Here is a 21,836-nt window from a genome sequence, read left to right as displayed (position 1 = left end):
CCAGATACTTCAGATGGAAGAAGTACATGAAAATGATAGACTATGATTTATAAAATACACATACTGTATAAGAATAAACAAGTGTAGCACTGCCCCCTTGAGGACTGCTGGATAACACACTCTCGGGGTCCCCCTGGGTTATAGTTAGCAACACTGGCACTCACAGATCAACACTTTACTTCTTGGCTCAGTCAATGATCAGTCCAGGGATATGTAGTATGCAGCCAGGCTGCAGATTCACCTTGCCACTAGATTAATTTAGGTCAAGTCTCTATTCAGACAACTTAGTTGGGTAGATTATCTTCAGGATAACTGCCCCTTTCACTCCACAGACTGACACCTGTCCTCTGACTATCCTACACCGGATGGCCCCTCTCAGGTCAGGTCCCTAGACACAATCCCCTGTACTCATGATACTGTTTTTCGAGGGTCTCCAGTGTCTCTACCCTTCCAGTCAGTTCTCCTGGATCTCTGGGTTCAGTTCCTTTCCTCTGGTCGCCAGGCCGACTGCCTGTGACTGCGTGCCACTGCTAAAGACGAGGAGGCAGCCGCCACCCTCCCTCTGGGATTACCTACAGGATAACTGCCCCTTTCACTTCACAGACTGACACCCATCCTCTGACTATCCTACACCGGATGGCCCCTCTCAGGTCAGGTCCCTAGACACAATCCCCTGTACTCGTGATACTGTTTTTCGAGGGTCTCCAGTGTCTCTACCCTTCCAGTCAGTTCTCCTGGATCTCTGGGTTCAGTTCCTTTCCTCTGGTCGCCGGGCCGACTGCCTGTGACTGCGTGCCACTGCTAAAGAGGAGGAGGCAGCCGCCACCCTCCCTCTGGGACTTTGCTCACCAGCCAAAGACCTTGCAGCACATGTGCTCCTGGCTTTTATACAGTATCCCAGAATGCACCGAGACAGCCTGTCTCTACTAATCACCAGGAGGACTGTATCAAAGCCTCAAAGCCTATGTATTCATTGGTCAGGTTTCCTACCACTGTCCAACAGGCCTCCCTATTGGACCAGTGTGAAACACTCCTCTAGACTTAATGAATCACACACTGAGCACACAGAACAGACCTAACTTACAGATCCTGCTCTCTGGTAGGCAGAAAGAAACATAGATTTCCCTGCTGCTTCACTGATAGACAGACAGAGCCAAAACTTTACTCTCTCACTAGCACCTACCTAGGAGGGTGCTACACAAGCATGCGCAGTTCCGGTCCGGAGGCGGCAAAGACCATCCGAGTGCCTGCTACAGTGTTCGGCAGCTCTGCCGGGAAGCAGGTCTGGCGGAAGCGGTGCCTAAGGGCTTCATGTGATGTTGTGGTGCAAGGGAGCCAAACGGAGCGGCCTGAGCCGGGTGTGCGGGTCTGCGGGACGGGACCAAGTTGAGCCAGGAGTGGGACTGTCAGTGCTATTGGGACTGGAGTGGACTGAAAGGGATTTAAGAAGGGGCATGTGGTGTTGGTGAGGTGTCATCATCATCTGTGCTACTACACACTGCTGTCAGTGTCACTGTCACAGTCAATTTCATGTGTGTGTGTCTGCCCATTTTGATTCCTTGCCCTTCTGAGTCTGACTATATTAATAAAATAAGAAATATGTTTTTTGCCTTAATAACTTTTTTAAAGCATTTGTTACCCCAACACTTCCCGTTCCTGATATGTGTCTGCTGTACCATGTACTTGTATGAGAAAGTATCCTGTTCTCTTTGTATTGCTTTCTTTATGTGAAATCCCTGGTGTTTCTTCAAGTACCTTTGCTTTCCTAGTAAAAACTGACCACACTAAGCAGGAGAAAACATCATAGTTTGTTCTCTAGCTATGCTGGAAACTCTGTACTCTCCTCCAATGATCAGATTTGCCCTGACACCCCCCGCTGCACAGCCATTCGCTGGGAAGCTCAGTGTGCTGCTGCTTCTTCTCCCCTCAGCTCGTATGCAGCTGAAAACAGAGGGAATGTGATCATTTATATAAAGGAAAAAAAGGTATTTATAATGTTTTTTTTTTATATCTATACAAAGATGTTTTGCTTTTCATTTCTATTTTAAACTGAATGGGTTGTTTTACAAGGTGATCATTTACAATCACTAAGGGCTCATGCACACTGCATCTCAAAGAACTGCTCCTACAGGCTTTTAGGCTCTCATCTTTTTCTTGCCTGGAAACTCCCATCCATGTTAGCCAATGTGTCCATGTACACTATGGCTTTTTTTAGGAGTTTACAGACATATGCTTTTACAGGCAGAAAACAAACCCCACCAAACTAGCGTTTTCGAGAGGATCTTTTGAGCAGAAAAGACGCCTAGTTTGAAAAAAGCACGTAAACACAGCAGACCGTTCTCTCTGGTATCAACACAGAGCCCCTGTGTTCCTGCTATTAAGGATCACAGGTCTCTGTGTTGATATTACAAGCCCAACCCCCCCCCCCACAGTTAGAAAACACTCCCCTAGGCTCACTCTTAACCCTTTGATTGCCCCTGGGTTAACCCCTTTCCTGCCAGTGTCATTATTACAGTGACAGTGCATATTTTTAGCACTGATTACTGTAGTAATGTCACTGGTCAGTGGTCCCCCCAAAGGTGTCCGATTTGTCGACCGCAATGTCACAGTCCCACTAAAAATCGCTGATCGCCGCCATTACTAGTAAAAAAAAAAATTAAAATGACATTAATCTGGATGGACTGTTTTTTTTTAACCTCAACTACCATGTAACTATCTTTTCCCTAGTTTGTAGACGCGATAACTTTTGTGCAAACCAATCAAAATACGCTTATTGGGATTTTTTTTTTTTTACCAAAAATATGTAGCAGAATATAAATTGGCCTAAAATGATAAAAAAAATTAGATTTTTACATTTTTTATTTATTTTTTGGGGAATTGTCGCTCTTTTTTTTGTTTATCGTGCAAAAAATAAAAAGTCGCACAGATGATCAAATACCAGCAAAATAAAGCTCTTTTTGTGGGGGGGGGGGGGGGGAGACATCAATTTTATTTGGGTACAGCATCGCACGACCGCGCAATAGTCCGTTAAAGTAACGCAGCGCCGAATCGTAAAAAATGGCCTGGTCATTAAGACCGGGGGGAAAGTGGGGGGAAAAAAAGACATCAATTTTATTTGGGTACAGCATCGCACGACCGCGCAATAGTCCGTTAAAGTAACGCAGTGCTGAATCGTAAAAAATGGCCTGGTCATTAAGAGGGAAAATCTCCTGGTCCAGAAGTGATTACGGTGTGACAGCGATGAAAGCTGAAAATTGGCCTGGGCAGGAAGGGGGTAAAAGTGCCCAATAGGCAAGTGGTTAACCACTTGCCGACCGCTCACATGGAGCGTACTGCGGCAAAGTGGCTCGTTCCTGTCCAGCGGGAGTCGGGCCAGGGGAGGAGCGGCGGCGATTGCCGCTGCTCTGCCCCGATCGTCGGGGAATCGAGTGAGGAGATCCGCCCGCCTGTGTAAACAGAGCGGGCGGATCTCCTAAGTGACAGGGACTGACAGATCGGAGTGTTCATAGCTGAACATCCGATCTGTCCTTCTGTCACTCAGTCACCTCCCCCCCACACGTCAGTAAGCACCAGGCATACATTAACCCCTCCCTCTCCAATAAAATTAACCCCTTCACTGCCAGTGTCATTTTTACAGTAACAGTGCATATGTATAGCACTGATTACTGCAGTAATGTCACCGGTACCCCCAAAAGTGTCAAAAATGTCAGTCAGGGGTCCGATCTGTCCGCCGCAATGTCGCAGTCCCGCAAAAAAAATCGCAGATCACCGCCATTACGCGTTAAAAAAAAACCCACCAAAAATTACAGAAATCTTTCCCGTAGTTTAATAAACGCAATAACTTTTGCGCAAACCAATCAAAATACGCTTATCATGATTTTTTTTTACCAAACATAGGTAGCAGAAAACAAATTGGCCAAAAATTTTAAAAAAATTTGATTTTTACATTTTTTTGGGGGGAATTTCATATAAAAAATGTTAAAAATATTGTTATTTTTTCAAAATAAACGCTCTTTTTTTGTTTATAGCACAAAAAGTAAAAAGCGCACAGGTGATCAAATACCACCAAAAGAAAGCTCTGTTTGTGGGAAAAAAAGGATGTAAATTTAGTTTGGGTACGGCGTCGCAAGACCGCGCAATTGTCAGTTAAAGTCGCACAGCGCCGAATCGCAAAAAGTGGCCTGGACGTAAGACAGCAAAATCCTCCGGTGGTAAAGTGGTTAAATAAATAATGAATTGGAAAAAAAACCAAAACGATTTAATCATTAATTTATGATCGTATTTTCGAATTATCGATTGCAATCCACTTGCCAGTGTTTGGCATGCCGAGTGAATGGGATGTTGACCACAGATGAATTCTTCCTAGCGATCGGAATATGAATTGATCATTGGACATGTGTATGACCACCATCAAGCATCATTGTAGAAAATGCCAGCTGTGACCACCTCGCTCCCCATGGTAGGGGTTCATTAATGGGCAGTCATGTAATGTGAGCTGACTGCGGAATGCTGTATCCAGCCATCAAGCAGCTCATCCCAGCCCGAGCTCTTCCATCTAACATAAACTTAGCGCTAGACTCGGGACTGCGCATGTGCATTGCAGCTCTTTGTTATGCCAGTCAGTGAAGGCGGAAGTGCGCGTGCGCAGTGCTCTGGCAGTGACAAGTGTAGATAAACCGGCTAGTAGAGGAAGCTGGTGCAGTGCAGCCAGCCTGCTGGGCAGAGCAGAGACTCCTGATTCTTCTGTGTGCCTTCACAGCACCATATCCAGGAGGATTCCCAAGGACATGCCGCTTCCCTCCTAGAATCCCTCAATGACATCTTCCATGCAAGGTGCCCCTTGTCTTGTATGACAGCTCGGTGCCCTCTTCCGAACCTTTGCTTCCTGAATTGCTGCCATAGTACACGATCTAATCTATGAACACCAGCCAGCAAGGACCAGGCATCTCCTGTCACCTGTACGCCCTGAACTAGAGGAGATCTTTCATCACCAACAAGATCTACTATGGGATCCCAGTGATCAAGCAGCACCCACTGCTGGGTCCCCAGTCACCCTCCCACAGGGCATCCTCACAACACTGACAACACACTTCTCCTTCCATTCAGTAGCTCACCTGAGCAGCAGGTGCACCATGTCAGCTGCCTTCTACCTACTGACCACCATGAGTGGGTATCTCATCACCTCTGCCCTGCTCCTGAAATTTCCCAGTCTGCTACACAAGAGGAAACAGCAGAAGTTCCGATGTAGGCACATCTCCCACCGAGGAGGTAAGATTGCGCCTGGCGTCGCCTGTCACCGTTCCCATGGCAGGCATTACATGCATTGATTACATGAAAGGGCACCCAAAGAGATATGAAGGCTGCCATTACTCATGACCTTCTGAAGAATGCCACATGGCCGGCTGTCATGCTGGTCCTGTGGCTTCCATTCAGCAAGTAGGGAGATCAGGTGTTCTGACTATACCTGTGATTTGCTTGGCTTAGGGACTCGAAAGGAATTCAAGTCAGAGTTGGCCAGGCAACTAGCATTTTTCAGTAAAAGGTCGGCAATGACAGGCTACATATTTTCTCAGTAAGGGTTTCCTTTACACATATTTGCTAACATGATTGTATGAATTTGTAAGTGGAATTGGTTTTTCTTTTACATTTTTTGTCATTTTGATAATGCATAACCATATTGGTTGTAAATACTGACAATCCATAAATGACATTTTGGATGAAAATCAGGCTATTGTTTTTAGATATTGTGTTTTATTCATGTTTCTAAATTGTATTATTATTATTAGTAGTAGTAGACAACGTGGGAGAAAAAAAAAGTCCAATGGAGTATTTACAGTATTTTAGGGAGAAAGGGATGGATATTGGGTCTTTATTTTGGGGAGAAGGAGACGCACATTGGGTCTTTACTTTGGGGGCACAGGGGTGGACATTAGATCTTTATTTTAGGGAGAAGAGAGTGGACGTTGGGTCTTTATTTTGGGGCCTGAAGAATGGATGTTGGATCATTTCTTTGGGAACAAGGGGTTGTCATTGGGTAGTTATTTTTAAGGAAAGAGGTGGACATTGGGTAGTTTTTTTTGGGTGGGGGGATTGGGTCTTTATTTTTTTTGGAACAATGGGTTTTTAATTGGGTCCTTAATTTGGGGTAAGGGGATGGATATTGGGTCTTTATTTTAGGGAGAAGGGCTGAACATTTGTTCTTTTTTTGGGGGAGGGGGTGGACATTGGATCTTTGTTTTTGGGTGAAGGGGCTGGTCATTGGGTCTTTATTTTGTGGAGAAGGGAGTGAACATCAGGTCTTTATTTTGGGGAGAAGGGCATAGACATTGGTTTTTGTTATTTTGGGGGTGAAGAGGCTGGTCATTGGATCTTTATTTTAGAGAGAAGGTAGTGATCCACAGGTCTTTATTTTGGGAAGAAGGGAGTGTTCATTGGGTCTTTATTTTAGGGAGAAGGGAGTGAACATCAGGTATTTTATTTGGGAAAAATGGGTGGTCATTGGGTCGTAATTTTGTGGAGAAGAGAAGGCAGTGAACATCGGGTCTTTATTATGGGGAGAAGGGCAAAGACGTTGTTTTTTTTTTTTTTAATTTGGGGTGAAGGGGCTGGTCATTGGATCTTTATTTTAGGGCAGGCATGTCCAACCTGCGGCCCGGAACCGCAGGCAATGCGGCCCACTGCCCCCTGACAATTTTTTTTTTGCTGGGGTGGAAGGAAGTCGAATCGGGGGCACGGCCACAGCGGCTTCCAACTAACTGTAGGCAGAGGCTGCCTTGGATGGGAGCATCCACTAGTTGTGTTAAATTAGTGCTGGGGGGGGGGGGGTGCAGCAGCGCGGGAAGGGTGCAGCGGCGTTTTATTACTTATATACCTTAACTATAGTATATTTTTTATATGCGGCCCGAGAAAATTTCTCTACACTCAATGTGGCCCAGAGAAGCCAAAAGGTTGGACACCCATGTTTTAGGGAGAAGGGAGTGATCATAAGGTCTTTATTTTGGCAAGAAGGGGTGGTCATTGGGTCTTTATTTTAGGGAGAAGGGAGTGAACATCAGGTATTTTATTTGGGAAAAATGGGTGGTCATTGGGTCTTGATTTTGTGGAGAAGAGAGTGAACATTAGGTCTTTATTTTGGGGAGAAGGGAGTAGACATTGGTTCTTTATTTTGGGGTGATGGTGGCCGGTCATTAGAATTTTTTTTGGGGAGAAGGGAGTAGACATTGGTTCTTTATTTTGGGGTGAATGGGCTGGTTATTTGATCTTTTTTTGGGGAGAAGGGAGTAGACATTGGTTCTTTATTTTGGGGTGAATGGGCTGGTCATTAGATCTTTTTTTTTGGGGAGAAGGGGCTAGACATTGGATCTTTAGCTTTGGGAGAAGGTGGTAGACATTGTGACTTTATTTTGTTGAGAAGGGGTGGTCATTGGGTCTTTATTTTGTGGAGAAGAGAGTAGACAGGTCTTTATTTTGGGGATAAGAGGGGTAGACATTGGTTCTTTATTTTGGGGTGAAGGGGCTAGTCATTAGATCTTTAGATTGGGGAGAAGGGGATGGGCATGTTTATTTTGGTATAAGGGTACTGCTCTTGTCAGAGGTTAATAATTCACTAATTTATCTGTGCTCCAGTCATATTCCAGGCTTTTTGCTGAGTGGGTGATTTTTGTTCATCTGTGATTTTAATACAGCACCCTCAGCTTTACCATAATTAATGTATTTACATAAACACATCAAATCTATAGGGAATTGGCTCAGAAATTAATGGTAACCTGTCAAGAGTACATAAAGCACTTACATTATGGGCAGAAATTCATCTAATTCTCATAGTATTAACATTGTGTCACCTCAGCAAAGTCACCAAAAGCCCGCAGTGGAAAAGCTGAAGATTTAAAGGTGCCTGGGGACTCGTTCTGCAGTATTAGCAAGAGCTTCAACCAAAGTGCTGCATTATCACTTTAAGAATTTCAGTCTCCCTACCCATAGCACATATGACTAGACTGTATAAACAGCTGTCTAAAAGATATTAGTAGTTCCTATTATTCCTGATATTGTCAAACGTACTCATGCATAATACAATGTCATGGGTATTTGGCACATTAGATTGTACAGTACAGTTGGCCAATGTAGTCTGGCTAGCCTAGTATGACATTGGATTCTGTGTACCATGAGATGTAACCACCTGCTCTTTCAGCATCAACCAGAAGACAGGACGTCAGTTTATCTGTACAAACACTTGATTTCCCATGCACAGTTAGAGCAGCTGCAATGCTATTCAGTTAGATGTAATGTGATAGAGGGCCCAGAAGAAGTGCACCAGATTTGGCAAACACAACTTCACCCAGGTGGACAGCCACCATCATATCTATGCATAAAAGTAAAAGGGTTTGTTCCTACTATTTTTTCAGACTGTTTTATATAGTGCGATGCCTTATATTTAGGGATAGACCGATTATCGGCAAGGCCGATATGCACTTTCCCCCGATATATCGGTATCGGCCCCGAAACTGGCCAATATTACCGATATTTTTGTGACGTCATTCTGCCTTCTTAGGCTGCATCTCTCGCCTTGGACAGCCTCGTCTGGAGTCGGGTCTAGTCTCGCGGGAGTGTATCACAGCCATGCACCCATCCACAGCAGCCCGGTGCCAGCCAGCCACCCACATCCACAGGCCCTAGTGTGAATGGGGCTTAAATGTTAAGGCTTTTCTGGTTGGAATGATGTTGAATTTGTCTGCTAAGGGGCTGAGAGGTGCAAGGAGCCCCTGGTGATGTTTCCCCTGGGAGTGGTGTCTCAGGGGTGCCAGAAAAATACTATTGGTTTGGCACTCCACTGTGTTTCACTGGCATTCGATCACATCCATTTTGTTTGCTTGCACAGGCATCTTGGACAGAGACGCTGAGTGCAGTTTTTTTGGGGCCTGCTCTGTTGTTGGGATGAGGATCTGTGGTCTTCGGTCTTTTTCTATTCCCCAACTGGGGGTCTCTCTTCAGGAGTGCCCTCACCAAGCTCTCAGAGGACCAGTTTTGGCAAGGCCCTAAGGAGCAGGGACCACCTGGTTTTGACCTAGGTAGATCAAGAATACCTTGCCCCTGTCAGGAGCCTTGTGTCCTGGGTGTAAGGGGAGGGGGTTTGTGTGCTGTGATATCACGGTTCACTTATTTGTTCACAAAAATTCAACAAACTAGTAAAAGAAAAGATAGTTACATAATTACATAGTTACATAGTAGTTGAGGTTGAAAAAAGACAACAGTCCATCCAGTTCAACCTGTGTAGATGTGTGTGGACGCAATCATCTCACATACCCCTGAATGTTTTGATCCTTGAGGTGTACATCCAAGAGTCTTTTAAAAATAGCCATACTCCCCGCAGTTACTACCACTTGTGGAAGAGAATTCCACAGTCTTGTAGCCCTAACAGTAAAGAACCCCCTGCGCAGCCTAAGGTTAAATATCTTCTCCTCTAATCGCATTGTATGGCCCCGTGTCCTCATGCATTTGTTGCGACTGAACAGTTTTTTTCTATGCTGAGATCACCGTTAAGGTACTTGTAAATTGCCATCATGTTCCCTCTCAGGCGTCTCCTTTCCAGGGAGAATAAATCAAGGGCTTGTAAGCGCTCATCATAATTAAGGTCCTCCGATCCCCTAATCAGTTTAGTTGCTCTCCTCTGGACTCTCTCCAGCTCCAATACATCCCTTCTGAGGACTGGCGACCAGAACTGGACAGAATACTCCAGATGCGGTCGGACCAGAGTTTTATAAAGTGGTAGGATTACAGATTTATCTCTGGAATACATACCCTTCCTTATGCAAGCTAATTTTCTGCCGGCTTTGGCAGCTGCAGCTTGACATTGCATGCTATTGCTAAGTCTATCTTCCTCTAAGACTCCCAGATCTTTCTCCATTTTTGATTCCCCCAGGGGTCCCCCCCCTAAGTGTATTGGGCGTTTATCAGGGCTTGACAAATTTGCCTGAAATCTAGGAGCCAGTTTTTTTTTTTTTTAAACTAACAACCAAGCTTTATTTAATAAAACGGATACTAAATTTACACATAAATACGACTAGAACCCCACTCTCCTCTATAGCGCAATTGGATTGAAACAGACTGTCTGTCTCTTTCCATCCGATGCCATCTGATCCGATCCACGGGGTGGATAGAAAATAGAACCACCATTCGTCTGCTTTTGGCGGACAGAATCAGATGGCGGCAGATTACTGCTCCATAGGGGAGAATGAAGGGTCCGATCAGGTCTGCCTGAAAAACTGACAGGCGGACCTGATCAGACAGCCCATGTGAAAGGGGCCTTCGGCTGTGGCATGGCGATGAGGAAAAAAAAAAAGATTATATATATATATATATATATATATATATATGTAATTTTTTTTAATAATAATAGAAAAAAAAAAAGAAAAATAAATAATTTTTTATTTTTTTTTAATAATTAACCACTTGCCGACTGCCTAACGCTGATCTACGTCGGCAGTCAGCCCCTCACAGGCAAAGCGACATAGGTCTACGTCGCTAGCCTGTGAGGGTCCAGGGAGCGAGCGTGCGCCGCCGGAGGCGCTCTCCCGCTCCTGCGCGGTCACGCACCCCCCCGCGCGTGTGACCGGCGGACCCGATGTCCGCCGGTCACTCTGCGATCGTCGGGGGAGAGGGAGAAAGTCAGGCGGCTTGTGTAAACAAGCTGCCTGTCATTCTCCCCTGTGTATGAAGGATGATCATACGGTTCTACTATGTAGAACCGTTGATCACTGTTCATACATATGAAGCCACTGCCAATCACAGTAGAAAGCACGCCCCTAGGGACACACATAGCCCCTCCCTTTCAAAAAAGTTAACCCCTTCACTGCCAGTGTATTTTTACAGTAACAGTGCATATGTATAGCACTGATTACTGTAGAAATGTCACTGGTAACCCCAAAAGTGTCAAAAATGTCAGTCAAGGGTCTGATCTGTCCGCCGCAATGTCGCAGTACCGCAAAAAAAATCGCAGATCGCCGCCATTACGCGTTAAAAAAAAAAACAACAAAAATGACAAAAATCTTTCCCTTTGTTAGTAAACGCGATAACTTTTGCGCAAACCAATCAAAATACGCTTTTTGCGATTTTTTTTTTTACCAAACATAGGTAGCATAAAACAAATTGGCCGAAAATGTTAAAAAATTTTGATTTTTACATTTTTTTGGGGGGGAATTTCATATAAAAAAATGTGAAAAATATTGCTATTTTTGCAAAATTTACGCTCTTTTTTTGTTTATAGCGCATGATCAAAAAATCGCACAGGTGATCAAATACCACCAAAAGAAAGCTCTGTTTGTGGGAAAAAAAGGACGCCAAATTCGTTTAGATACAGCGTCGCACAACCGCGCAATTGTCCGTTAAAGTCACGCAGTGCCGAATCGCAAAATACCCCCTGGTCAGGAAGGGGGTAAAATCTTCCGGGGCTTAAGTGGTTAAAAAAAAAAGAAAAAATTATTATTATTATTATTATTTTTTTTTTTTTTTACTTAAAAAATAAATTAATAATAATAACCACACTCCCTGTCCACTTACCTTTTAAGCAAAGGTAACTGGACAGGGAGATGAAGCCTGCAAAAACTTCCCTCTCATCTCCTCTTGGGAAGGAGATGGGAAGGCATTGAGAACAGGCAGTGGAAACAGTCATTACTCCCGGCCACCACAAAAGGGCGCCCGTTGGAAGCCTCTCTCATCTCACAGAAGTAGGCCGAAAAGCCGGGCCTCAATTTTTGGACAGCGCGGAAGTCCGTGCACTCGGGAGGAGGTGGGGGCGCAAAAGGGACAGGACAACTCCTGCAGGGCACCCCAGGCACCAGGTCGCTAATTCTAGTCGCAAATGCGACCTGGCGCCCGGGGTTTGTCGAGCCCTGGTTTATGTTATTAGTCCCCAAGTGCAATACCTTACACTTCTCCACATTAAACCTCATTTGCCATGTAGTTGCCCACTCTGTTATTTTGTTCATGTAATTCTGTAAGATTTCTGCCTTACTATGTGAAGTTATTGCCCTACTTAATTTTGTGTCATCTGCAAAAACTGATATCGAGCTACTGATCCCGTCCTTAATGCTATTTATGAATAAATTGAACAAAATTGGTCCCAGGACTGAGCCTTGGGGGACCCCACTTACCACCCCAGACCAATCTGAGTACACGTTATTTATTACCACCCTTTGGACACGCCCCTTTAACCAGTTTTGTATCCAAGAGCAAACCTTGTGGTCGATGCCTGCAGACCTTATTTTATAAATTAAGCGTTTGTGGGGAACTGTATTGAACACCTTAGCAAAATCCATGTACACCGCATCCACAGGTCTCCCCCTATCTAGCTCACAGCTCACCTCCTTGTAGAATGTTAACAGAATGGTTTGACAAGAACGCCCTTTTGTAAACCCGTGCTGATTACTACTGATGACGTTGTTCACTTTAGTAAACTCTTAGATATAGTCCCTTATCATCCCTTCCAGAAGTTTACATACTATTGACGTCAGGCTGACCGGCCTATAATTTCCCGGTACAAGCCTCTGCCCTTTTTTGAATATTAGTATATAGGTTAGCTTTCCTCCAGTCACCTGGTACATTTCCTGTCAAAATACTATCTGCAAAGATCAGGAACAGTGGTCTAGATATAATCTTACTGAGTTCTTTGAGTACTCTCGGATGTACGCCATCCGGGCCTGGTGATTTACTTGTGTTCATTTTATCCAGCCTTTCCCTGATTTCACCCTCTGTTAGCCATAGTGGCATGTCCTGTGAAGTCCTGCTAACCATACAGTCATGGTCAGTAAACGCCTCCTTTTCCTGTGTAAAGACTGAGGAGGAGAACAAAGCATTAAGCAGATATATCAGTTAAAGACAACATAGGACCTCCAATAGATAATCTACAGCTGCTATTTGCACAGGCACATTTTGTGCCAATCCCACAATGCTGAGTGACTTTGACGAAGCCAACACAGTAGTGGAGGTACAAGCCATCACCAGGCAGCTCTTTTCTTTTCCTAGACCTGGTCCCCTGATGACCACATCAATGCAGTCCAAGGATCAGAAGCAGTGGGAGAAATATGCCTCTGATAATGTCACAGTCCTGAGACCAAAAGAGAAATGGCGCTTTTCCACTGCATGGAACCGAACGGTTCGGCTCGCTTTTGTGCTTTTCCACTGCTGGTACCGCATGGTATGGTGTAGGAGTACGGTACGGTACGGCGACGCTTTTCCACTGCATGGAACCGAACGGTACGGCTCTCAAAAACAGTACCTACTAGATTGTGGTTCCAGGAAGTACCATACCCGGTACCATATCCCACAATCCTTTGCATGCAGTCACTACTAGCCACTGATTGGTCAGAGAATCCCACCCACCCCGTTGTTATCCCACCCACTTAACTTTAGTACTACTTTAATGGAAAAGCAAACCATACCGTACCGTACCGAACCGTTCCAACACAGTACCATGCGGTACCAGCAGTGGAAAAGCAAACCGGGCCAAGCAGGGCCGAGTAGAGCCGAGCCGGTACTTGCAGTGGAAAAGTGCCAAGAGGGTGCCTAGGCACAGGCACTACCAAATGCCTAAAAGTGCTTTCCTGCTTCTAATCAGGAATTATATATATATATATATATATATATATATATATATATAAAGGTACTTTTTATTGAGTGCATTATAACATTGAATATTATATGATATATACATGAGTTTTTCTTTTTTTTCCATTATCCATAATAAATATCCAAATAAATAAATGTCACAGTACTCCCCTTTATTACAAAACATCATATGCATTAGATAATACATTAAGGCTGCATTCACACTTGAGCGTAGCGTTTTACCGCGTTTTTTTTTACCGCGATTTTACAGCGATTTTACCGCAATTTTCAGGCGTTTTTTTCAGGCGTTTTTGGAGGCAGGCATTGACATCTATCAAAAACGCTGGTAATCAGCCCAAAAAGAAGCTCATGTACTTTTTTCAGCTACAGGCGTTTTGCAAAACGGTCAGATGTGAACAGGGGCCATTTAAATGAATGGGGTTTTACTTGTTGGGCGTTTTGGAACGTTTTTTTGAGCGTTTTTGGAGCTGAAAAACACTCAAATGCCCAGGTGTGAATGGAGCCTTAGAGATTGTTCACACCTGTAACTTTATTTATAAAGTTTTTTTATTTTAACTCTTTTATAAATTTTCTGTAAGCAAAGTTTGTATTGTTCGGGTTTCTTATATGTTTACTTTCTTTGGATCCACCTGTTCATTTCTCTTTCCATGTCCCAGGCGCTCATGGAATGCTGGTGCTTTGCTCTGTTCTTATACAACAGGTAAACAGATAAAAACCCAGTCTACCAAACCTAAGGATTCTAAGTTCAAATCATTTATGTTCTGTTTAGTCCCTGCTAGATAGTTGTTGAGTTTCTCATTAAATAGCCAGCCACAAGGATGCTGCCTGGTTCTAGTACCTCCAAACTACGCCACATAAGTGCCACCTGCAGAATGGTATGCAATTCTTTACTTGTTTGAAGGAGACCTGTACTGAGTGAAAGATGGAGGCTGCCATTTCTAACCTCCTTTTGAAGATGCTGGTTGCCTGGTCACCACTGGCTTCTGTATTTTCTTACTTACTGGGTTATTCAACCTGTTATAAGCATGCAACATGTGAAGTCAGAACTCCTGATTTGAACTTGTAACAAGTCAGTGCCTTAGAAATTATTGAAGCCTTTGAATCAGATTGATAGAAGGAGAGGAACAACAATGGTATATTTTTTTTACTTTTGAATAGAGCGTGGAAGGGCTAGAACCTCTGCCAACTTTTTATTACTCAATGTGACCCCCATTAAGAAGGTTTCTCCTTACTTCCAGTCCTGATGAACAAAGGTCACATTTATTATGTCTGTGTCAGCAGATCACGGAAGATTCCCTGTAGTTAGTGTTTTTAGTTGGAATCAAAACATAAACCACTGTCAATTTACATGATATAGGGGCTTCAAGTATGGCCCCCGACATCATTAAAGAACTAGAGAGACTTCAGACACACAACCGGTAACGATTAAAGACTTTAGACATGCTACAGGAGATGGTCAAAGACTGAAAACATGCTACAAGAGATGGTCAGAGACTGCAAACATAGCCCAGGAGATGGCCATAGACTGTTGGCACGCTACAGGAGACGGTCAAAGACTGCAAACATGCTACAGGAGATGGTTAGAGACTTCAAATATGCTACAGGAGATGGTCAGAAACAGCAAACATGCTACAGGAGATGGTCAGAAACAGCAAACATGCTACAGGAGATGGTCAGAGACTGCAAACATGCTACTGAAAATGGTCAGAGACTGCATACATGCTACAGGAGATGGCCAGAGACTGCATACATGCTACAGGAGATGGCCAGAGACTGCAGACATGCTACAGGAGATGGTCAGAGATTGCAGACATGCCACAGGAGATTGTCAAAGACTGCAATATGCTACAGGAGATGATCAGAGACTGCAGACATGCTACAGGAGAGGGTCAGAGACTACAGACATGCTACAGGAGAGGGTCAGAGACTGCAGACATGCTACAGGAGAGGGTCAGAGACTGCAGACATGCTACAGGAGAGGGTCAGAGACTGCAGACATGTTACAGGAAATGGTCAGAGACTGCAGACATGCCACAGGAGATGGTCAGTATTGGGGACCTCAGAACCGTACGGCTAGATGGCTTTCCTACGAGGCCTCGGGAACATGCTTTGACTCTACTTCGGTGTCAGTATTTTTTTCCCCCCTTTGTGTCAGAGACTGCAGATGTACCACAGGAGATGGTCAGAGACTACAGACATGTTACAGAAGATGGTCAGAGACTACAGGCAGTTCTTCATCTCTTTGGGCTTTATTATGTTCTTTTTTTTTGTTGTGGGGAGGGGGGGGGGGTGACTGGCACATGTGAGTTGTTTTGATATGTATTGACCACCTTAAGCTGCCATTTAATCCCATGGTTTGTTTGTTGGCACTGCCCCTGTTGTATTGGATATTTTTATTGGGATAGGTCATTATGGTGGCACAGTTGGTACAATGACAGCCACAGGGGCCAGTGATTACAATTGGTGAAAACCACAGAGACGTTGCCAGTTATTTTGGAATATATAACCAAGAGTAATTTTTACGTGATGCCCTGGCTCCATTGTTTGAAAGATAATATCAGCATTTATTGTGGTGCATGCAGGATTTTCACTTTTTTTATTTTATTTTTTCCCAAAAATGTAGCCTCTTTTTGATGGTGCCATAACCTTTGATTGTTAGTTATTGACATGCTGTAATCGGCCAATTTGTTTTGGTTGATGTATGGAGTTTTGGGCCCCTATCTTAAAAGTACTGGAAACACATACCATAGTTTCAACATTTATTTAAATCCTAATAAACATTAGGTCATCTGCCCTTCCTTTGGCCTTTATACGAGGGTATGCGCGCCCCCATGTTTTTGTTTAAATACACGTTACAGGAGATGGTCAGAGACTACTACAAATATGCTTTGGTTGTTGTTGGAGACTCAATTTTTTCTTATCCAGTCATTCCTATCAGACAGCACAGCCAGTTTTTGACCTCGCTTTTCTCTGCTACTTTAAATCAATGCAGCTAAATCAAAGACCACCTCAACTTGAGATTGGATAATGAAGGGACAGCAAAACACTGATATGGTCATCCCTGTGTTCTTGCCTCTAAAAAGCCAGCTCCCTGTAAGATCATGTATAAAAATATATCCAAGGTCAATATAGTACTTTGATCCTCTGGAATAAATCTGACTCCCCTTGGGGACTATAATGATTTTTTTCTTCATACTGTACAATGTGGCAAACCTAGCAACAGTTACAATTTTGATATTTATTTGTGTTCCTCTAGACCAGTTGTCTCCAAACTGTGGCCCGGCAGCCAGATGGGGCCCTTTGCTTACTTTTATCCAGCCCTTGGGTGCTATTTTCATCCACTGATGCCAACAATGGGACATAATTCTCCCACGATACCAATGAAGGGGCAGAATTCCTCCTAATGACACCAACGATGGGGCACAATTCCTCCCAATGACACCAATGATGGGTCCCGATCACACCAATGATGGGGCACAATTCCCCCCAACAACCCTAACGATGGCAATTCCTCCCACTAACACCAACGATGGAGCGGTATTCCTCCCACTGACACCAACAGTAGAGCGCTATTCCTCCCACTAACACCAAAGATGGGGCATTGTTTATATCCAGTGAAGTTGGGACCTTTTCTGCTGTCAATAGCCACAATCGGGCCAACCTTAAGTTTGACGGACAGTAAGCTGGCCCTTTGTTTAAAAAGTTTGGAGACCCCTGCTCTAGACTATAGGTGTAGGTATTTCTTTAAAGCTGAATTGTCCAACTGTCCTATGTAACTATGTAGGTAACTATGACACACAATATGCCAAAAATTACATTGAAACAGCTGCACCAAGATGTCCGTGCCAGATACAACTGATCCACCACAGTAGTAACACAGCGAGACCTAATGCGGCCTTTGGCTGCCAGCTGGGAATGTTATGCCTTTTCGTTTTGCTAGTCTTTGGAGAATGCAAAGAAACAAATAGTACAGACATCAAGAATTGTATATGTGTATTACAGCTGTGTTTTAACTTTTAACTAGGAACATCCATTTTATGTGAACACAGCTAATAACATTAGTATGATGTAGCAGACATAACTAAGATATGCGTACCAAACATGAGCGTAGACAGATCAGCTAAAGCAGCCTTTCTCAACCTTTATACCCCAGAGGAACCCTTGAAATATTTTTTAGGGCTCAGGGAACCCCAGCTAAAATAGAATTATTGGAAGCCAATGGGAAGAAAAATCTGCCAAGTGACACTGGGCCTAGAACCATGCAGGCATCATCAGGTGAGAGGTCAATCAGCCACAGCTCAAGGAACCCCTAGCAACTTCCAGAGGACCCCTGGGGTTCTACGGGACCTTGGCTGAGAATAGTTGAGTCTAAAGGGCCATACACACTATAAGATTTTCTGAAGATTTTTTCCTTCAGATTTACCTTTTCTATGTAGTGCAAGGGCCTGCCAGATTGCATACAAATTGAAAGTGTTTTGGTTTGACCTCATATTATATGATTTTGGTAAGTCTAAGGCCCCCTTTCACACTGGCGGATCTGAACTGTCCCCCCATGCATTCCTATGGGGCATCGGATGGCAGCGGAGACATGTCTGCTGACATCCGACCCGATCCGTCAAACGACGGATGGAAACCCTATTTTCCATCCGTCCAGCGGATCGGATGGGATGAGAACGGACAGACGGTCCGTTCCCATCCGATTTCCCCCATAGAGATGCATGGGGAACTGACAGCTGTGTCTCCGCACACAGCGCGGAGACACAGCTGTCCTCCTGCTGCTCAGCGGGGGATCGGCGGCTCGATCCCTTCGCTGAGAAAAACTGAATCTGTCCGACGGACGGATAGTGTGAAAGGGGCCTAAAGGAAAAAGTCTTCAGAAAATCTTATAGTGTGTATGGCCCATAAGGCTACATTTGCAGAGGTGTTTAGCTTTGGTGTGAGTGACAGCAACAGGAATCTGCTGATTCCTGCAGCTGTTTCAGCCACCTGTGAGCGGCTAGCTGCGGCCTCTGTGCCCTGTACACTTCAATGAGAGGTAGCTAACTGTGGATGTCTGCCCAACATGGGATTACCTGCTGGAAGCACACAAAGTGCAGCCATGGATAGCTGCAGCCACCGCTGACCTGTCATTAAAGTGAAGAGGGCTCAGTGGCTCAGGTGACTGAAACATCTGCAGGAATCAGCAGATTCTTGCTGCTGTCATTCGCACCTGTGCTTTTCGCCCATCTGAATGTAGCCTAAAGGCAAGAATATTGGTACAGCTTAGAGAAAAAGGAACATTAAAGTGGACCTGAACTCAAAAAGTGAAGATATACTGTTATAGGGAACATCTAAAAGTGTTAATTGTACCAAGGCAGTACTATGAAAAATTGACTTTTTGTCTTAACCACTTGCCGACCGCCGCACGACTATTTTCTGTGGCGGTCAGCCCCTCACAGGCAAAGTGACGTAGTACTACGTCGCTAGCCTGTGAGGCTCTAGGGAGCAAGTGCGCGCCACTGGAGGCGCGTTCCTGCTCGCTCATGGACCCCCCCGCGCGTGTGAGCGGCGGACCCGATGTCCGCCGGTCACTCGCGATCGTCGGTTACACCGGGAGAAAGGCAGGCGGCTAATTTAAACAAAGCCGTCTGTCTTTCTCCCCTGTGTAACAGCAGAGATCATACGGTCCTGCTATGTAGGACCGTAGATCTCTGCTGTTACATGAAAAGCCACATCCAATCACAGTTAGAAGCACGCCCCTAGGGACACACTTAACCCCTCCTTCTCCAATAAAGTTAACCCCTTCCCTGCCAGTGTCATTTTTACAGTAACAGTGCATATGTATAGCATTGATTATTGTAGTAATGTCACTGGTACCCCCAAAAGTGTCAAAAATGTCAGTCAAGGGTCCGATCTGTCCACCGTAATTGTCGCAGTCCCGCAAAAAATGGCAGATCGCCGCCATTACTCGTTAAAAAAAAAAACAATAAAAATGACAAAAATCTTTCCCTTAGTTAGTAAATTAGTGCGATTTTTTTTTTCATCAAACATATGTAGCAGAAAACAAATTGGCCTAAAATGTTAAAAAATGTTGATTTTTACATTTTTTTTTGGGGAATTTCATATAAAAAAATTTGAAAAATATTGTTATTTTTGCAAAATTGTCGCTCTTTTTTTGTTTATAGTGCATGATCAAAAAATCTCACAGGTGATCAAATACCACCAAAAGAAAGCTCTGTTTGTGGGAAAAAAAGCATTTGGGTACAGCGTCGCACGACCACGCAATTGTCCGTTAAAGTCACGCAGTGCCGAATCGCAAAATAGGCCCTGGTCAGGAAGGGGGTAAAATCTTCCGGGGCTTAAGTGGTTAAAGAGAAGTTCCAGCCTTTAAAAAAAAAATTAAAGGTCAGCAGCTACAAATACTGCAGCTGCTGACTTTTATTATAAGAACACTTACCTGTCCAGGTATCCCGCCATGTCGGTACCCCTAGCAGAATCGTCCATCGGCTGTGGGTGCAGGCACTAAGGGAAATAGCAAGTGAGGCCTTCCGGCTTCACAGCCTGTTTCCTACTGTGCATGCGCAATTCGCGCTGCGCTTTTTGAATGAGTAACAAAGAAATGGCCCCTGCCCTATCTATAACTGGCCTTCACAGCAAGGAGCACATGGAAGGGCAACGCATGAAAGACAAAAGCAGAGAAATTCCAAGCCCAGCTCACCAACCAGTCTGCTTATCAACCAAATTAACCTGTCCTACAGTATGCGTTAAAAACAGGGGTTTAGTTAGCACACATTTGCAAATGCATGTGTAAGCTACAGGGCCACTAGATAGAGGGCAGGTGGGCCTAGAGGTAGCCCAATCCTCCTTAAAGGCTTTCTTACCTTCCTCTGAGTCAGCATACTTTGAGCCAGTTCACACCAGTAATCGCACAGGAATTGGCTGTGTGTTCCTTTGCGATTCACATGCTGTTCTGTGGGGTGCAAATTGAGCCCATCCATTTTGAATTGGCTCAAGTCGCACCGCACCAAAGTAGTGTATGCACTACGTTTTGAAACTCACTTCAACCGCATCGCATGCTACTTCTGTTTAATGCAATCCGGTGCAGATCACAATCGCAGCGCGTTTTGAACGCGGCACGGGAATCCCACACAGACGCAGGTTTCCCGTACCACGTTCTGATGTTAAATGGCCCTTATTGCAAGCAGTGCACTTCTCCTGGGACTGATATCTTATTTCAGCAGCTGTTCAATATGGAGGAGTAAAGTAAAGCTGGTCATACACTTAGGCTCCATTCACACCCGAGCGTATCATTTTCCGGCGTTTTTTTGGGTGTTTTTCAGGCATATTGGAGTGTTTTTCAGGAGTTTTTTGCAGGTGTTTGGAGGCAGGCATTGACATCTAACAAGAAAGAAGCTCTTGTACTCTTTTGAGCTTTAGGCATTTTGCTTCAGGCGACAAAACGCTCATATGTGAACAGGGGCCATTGAAATGAATGGGATTTTGCTTGTTGGGCGTTTTGAGACTTCATAGATGAGCGTTTTGCGAGCTGAAAAACGCTCAGGTGTGAACAGGGCCTTAGTTCTACATTTTTTTTTTTAAGAATTTATTATTTTATTTTTAAGAGCGTTCGTTTGATATTCTAATCATTACTGGCAACAAATTGATGGTCGTTTGTGACCATAATGACAAGAAAACTGAAGGAACAGGATGGAAATTGTATCTATAACTAACTATTTCTAACAATGGATGTGGTTTTTATTTTAATAAGTCTATTTATTCCAAAATCAAATGTCAAAAGGAAACAGAACAACATACAGTACTTTAAGTGATTGAATGCGCTGAGAATTTTCATACGGATATTGGTACGAACGTTCATTTGGAAATCTCCTAGTGTATGGCCAGTTTTACTGCAATGGAATACAAATATTCTTCTAGGAGGCTCAGAAGGTGTAAGGGGGCAGAGTTGAGTTGAGTTTGCATATGACTTAAGCTGATTATTTCTGGATCTTCTAATCTTTCGATATCTGTCACTGAAGGTAACCTTCATTTTTTAATCTTAAGTTTAGTCTGAATCGTCTGAGTTTGTGAGAGGTTTATGTAAAGGTGCTATTTCACTAAAAATGTTCATTAGCCGAAATAAAGCTGAAAGACTCTGAGAGGGATCTGTTCCTTTGGAGTAATAGATTTTACATTAGTGTATGTCCAGCCATAACTTTTATTATTAACCACTGCACTTG

General features: G+C 44.1%; 1 protein-coding gene across 1 annotated transcript in view; it reads left to right on the top strand.

Moving 5' to 3' along the window:
- Positions 1-4,650: 4,650 nt before the first annotated feature.
- Positions 4,651-21,836, top strand: part of GDPD1 (glycerophosphodiester phosphodiesterase domain containing 1) — a 168,125-nt gene continuing 150,939 nt past the window's right edge. The window contains exon 1 of the mRNA XM_082245083.1: positions 4,651-5,268. Within this exon, the coding sequence (XP_082101209.1) occupies positions 5,133-5,268 (136 nt within the window). The 5' untranslated portion in view covers positions 4,651-5,132. The remainder of the gene's footprint in view (positions 5,269-21,836) is intronic.

This window comes from Pelophylax lessonae (genome assembly GCF_965119305.1).
Source record: "Pelophylax lessonae genome assembly, chromosome: 2".
Taxonomy (NCBI): Eukaryota; Metazoa; Chordata; class Amphibia; order Anura; family Ranidae; genus Pelophylax; species Pelophylax lessonae.
Note: the sequence above shows the minus strand (reverse complement) of the source record. Positions and strands in the feature narration are given on the sequence as shown.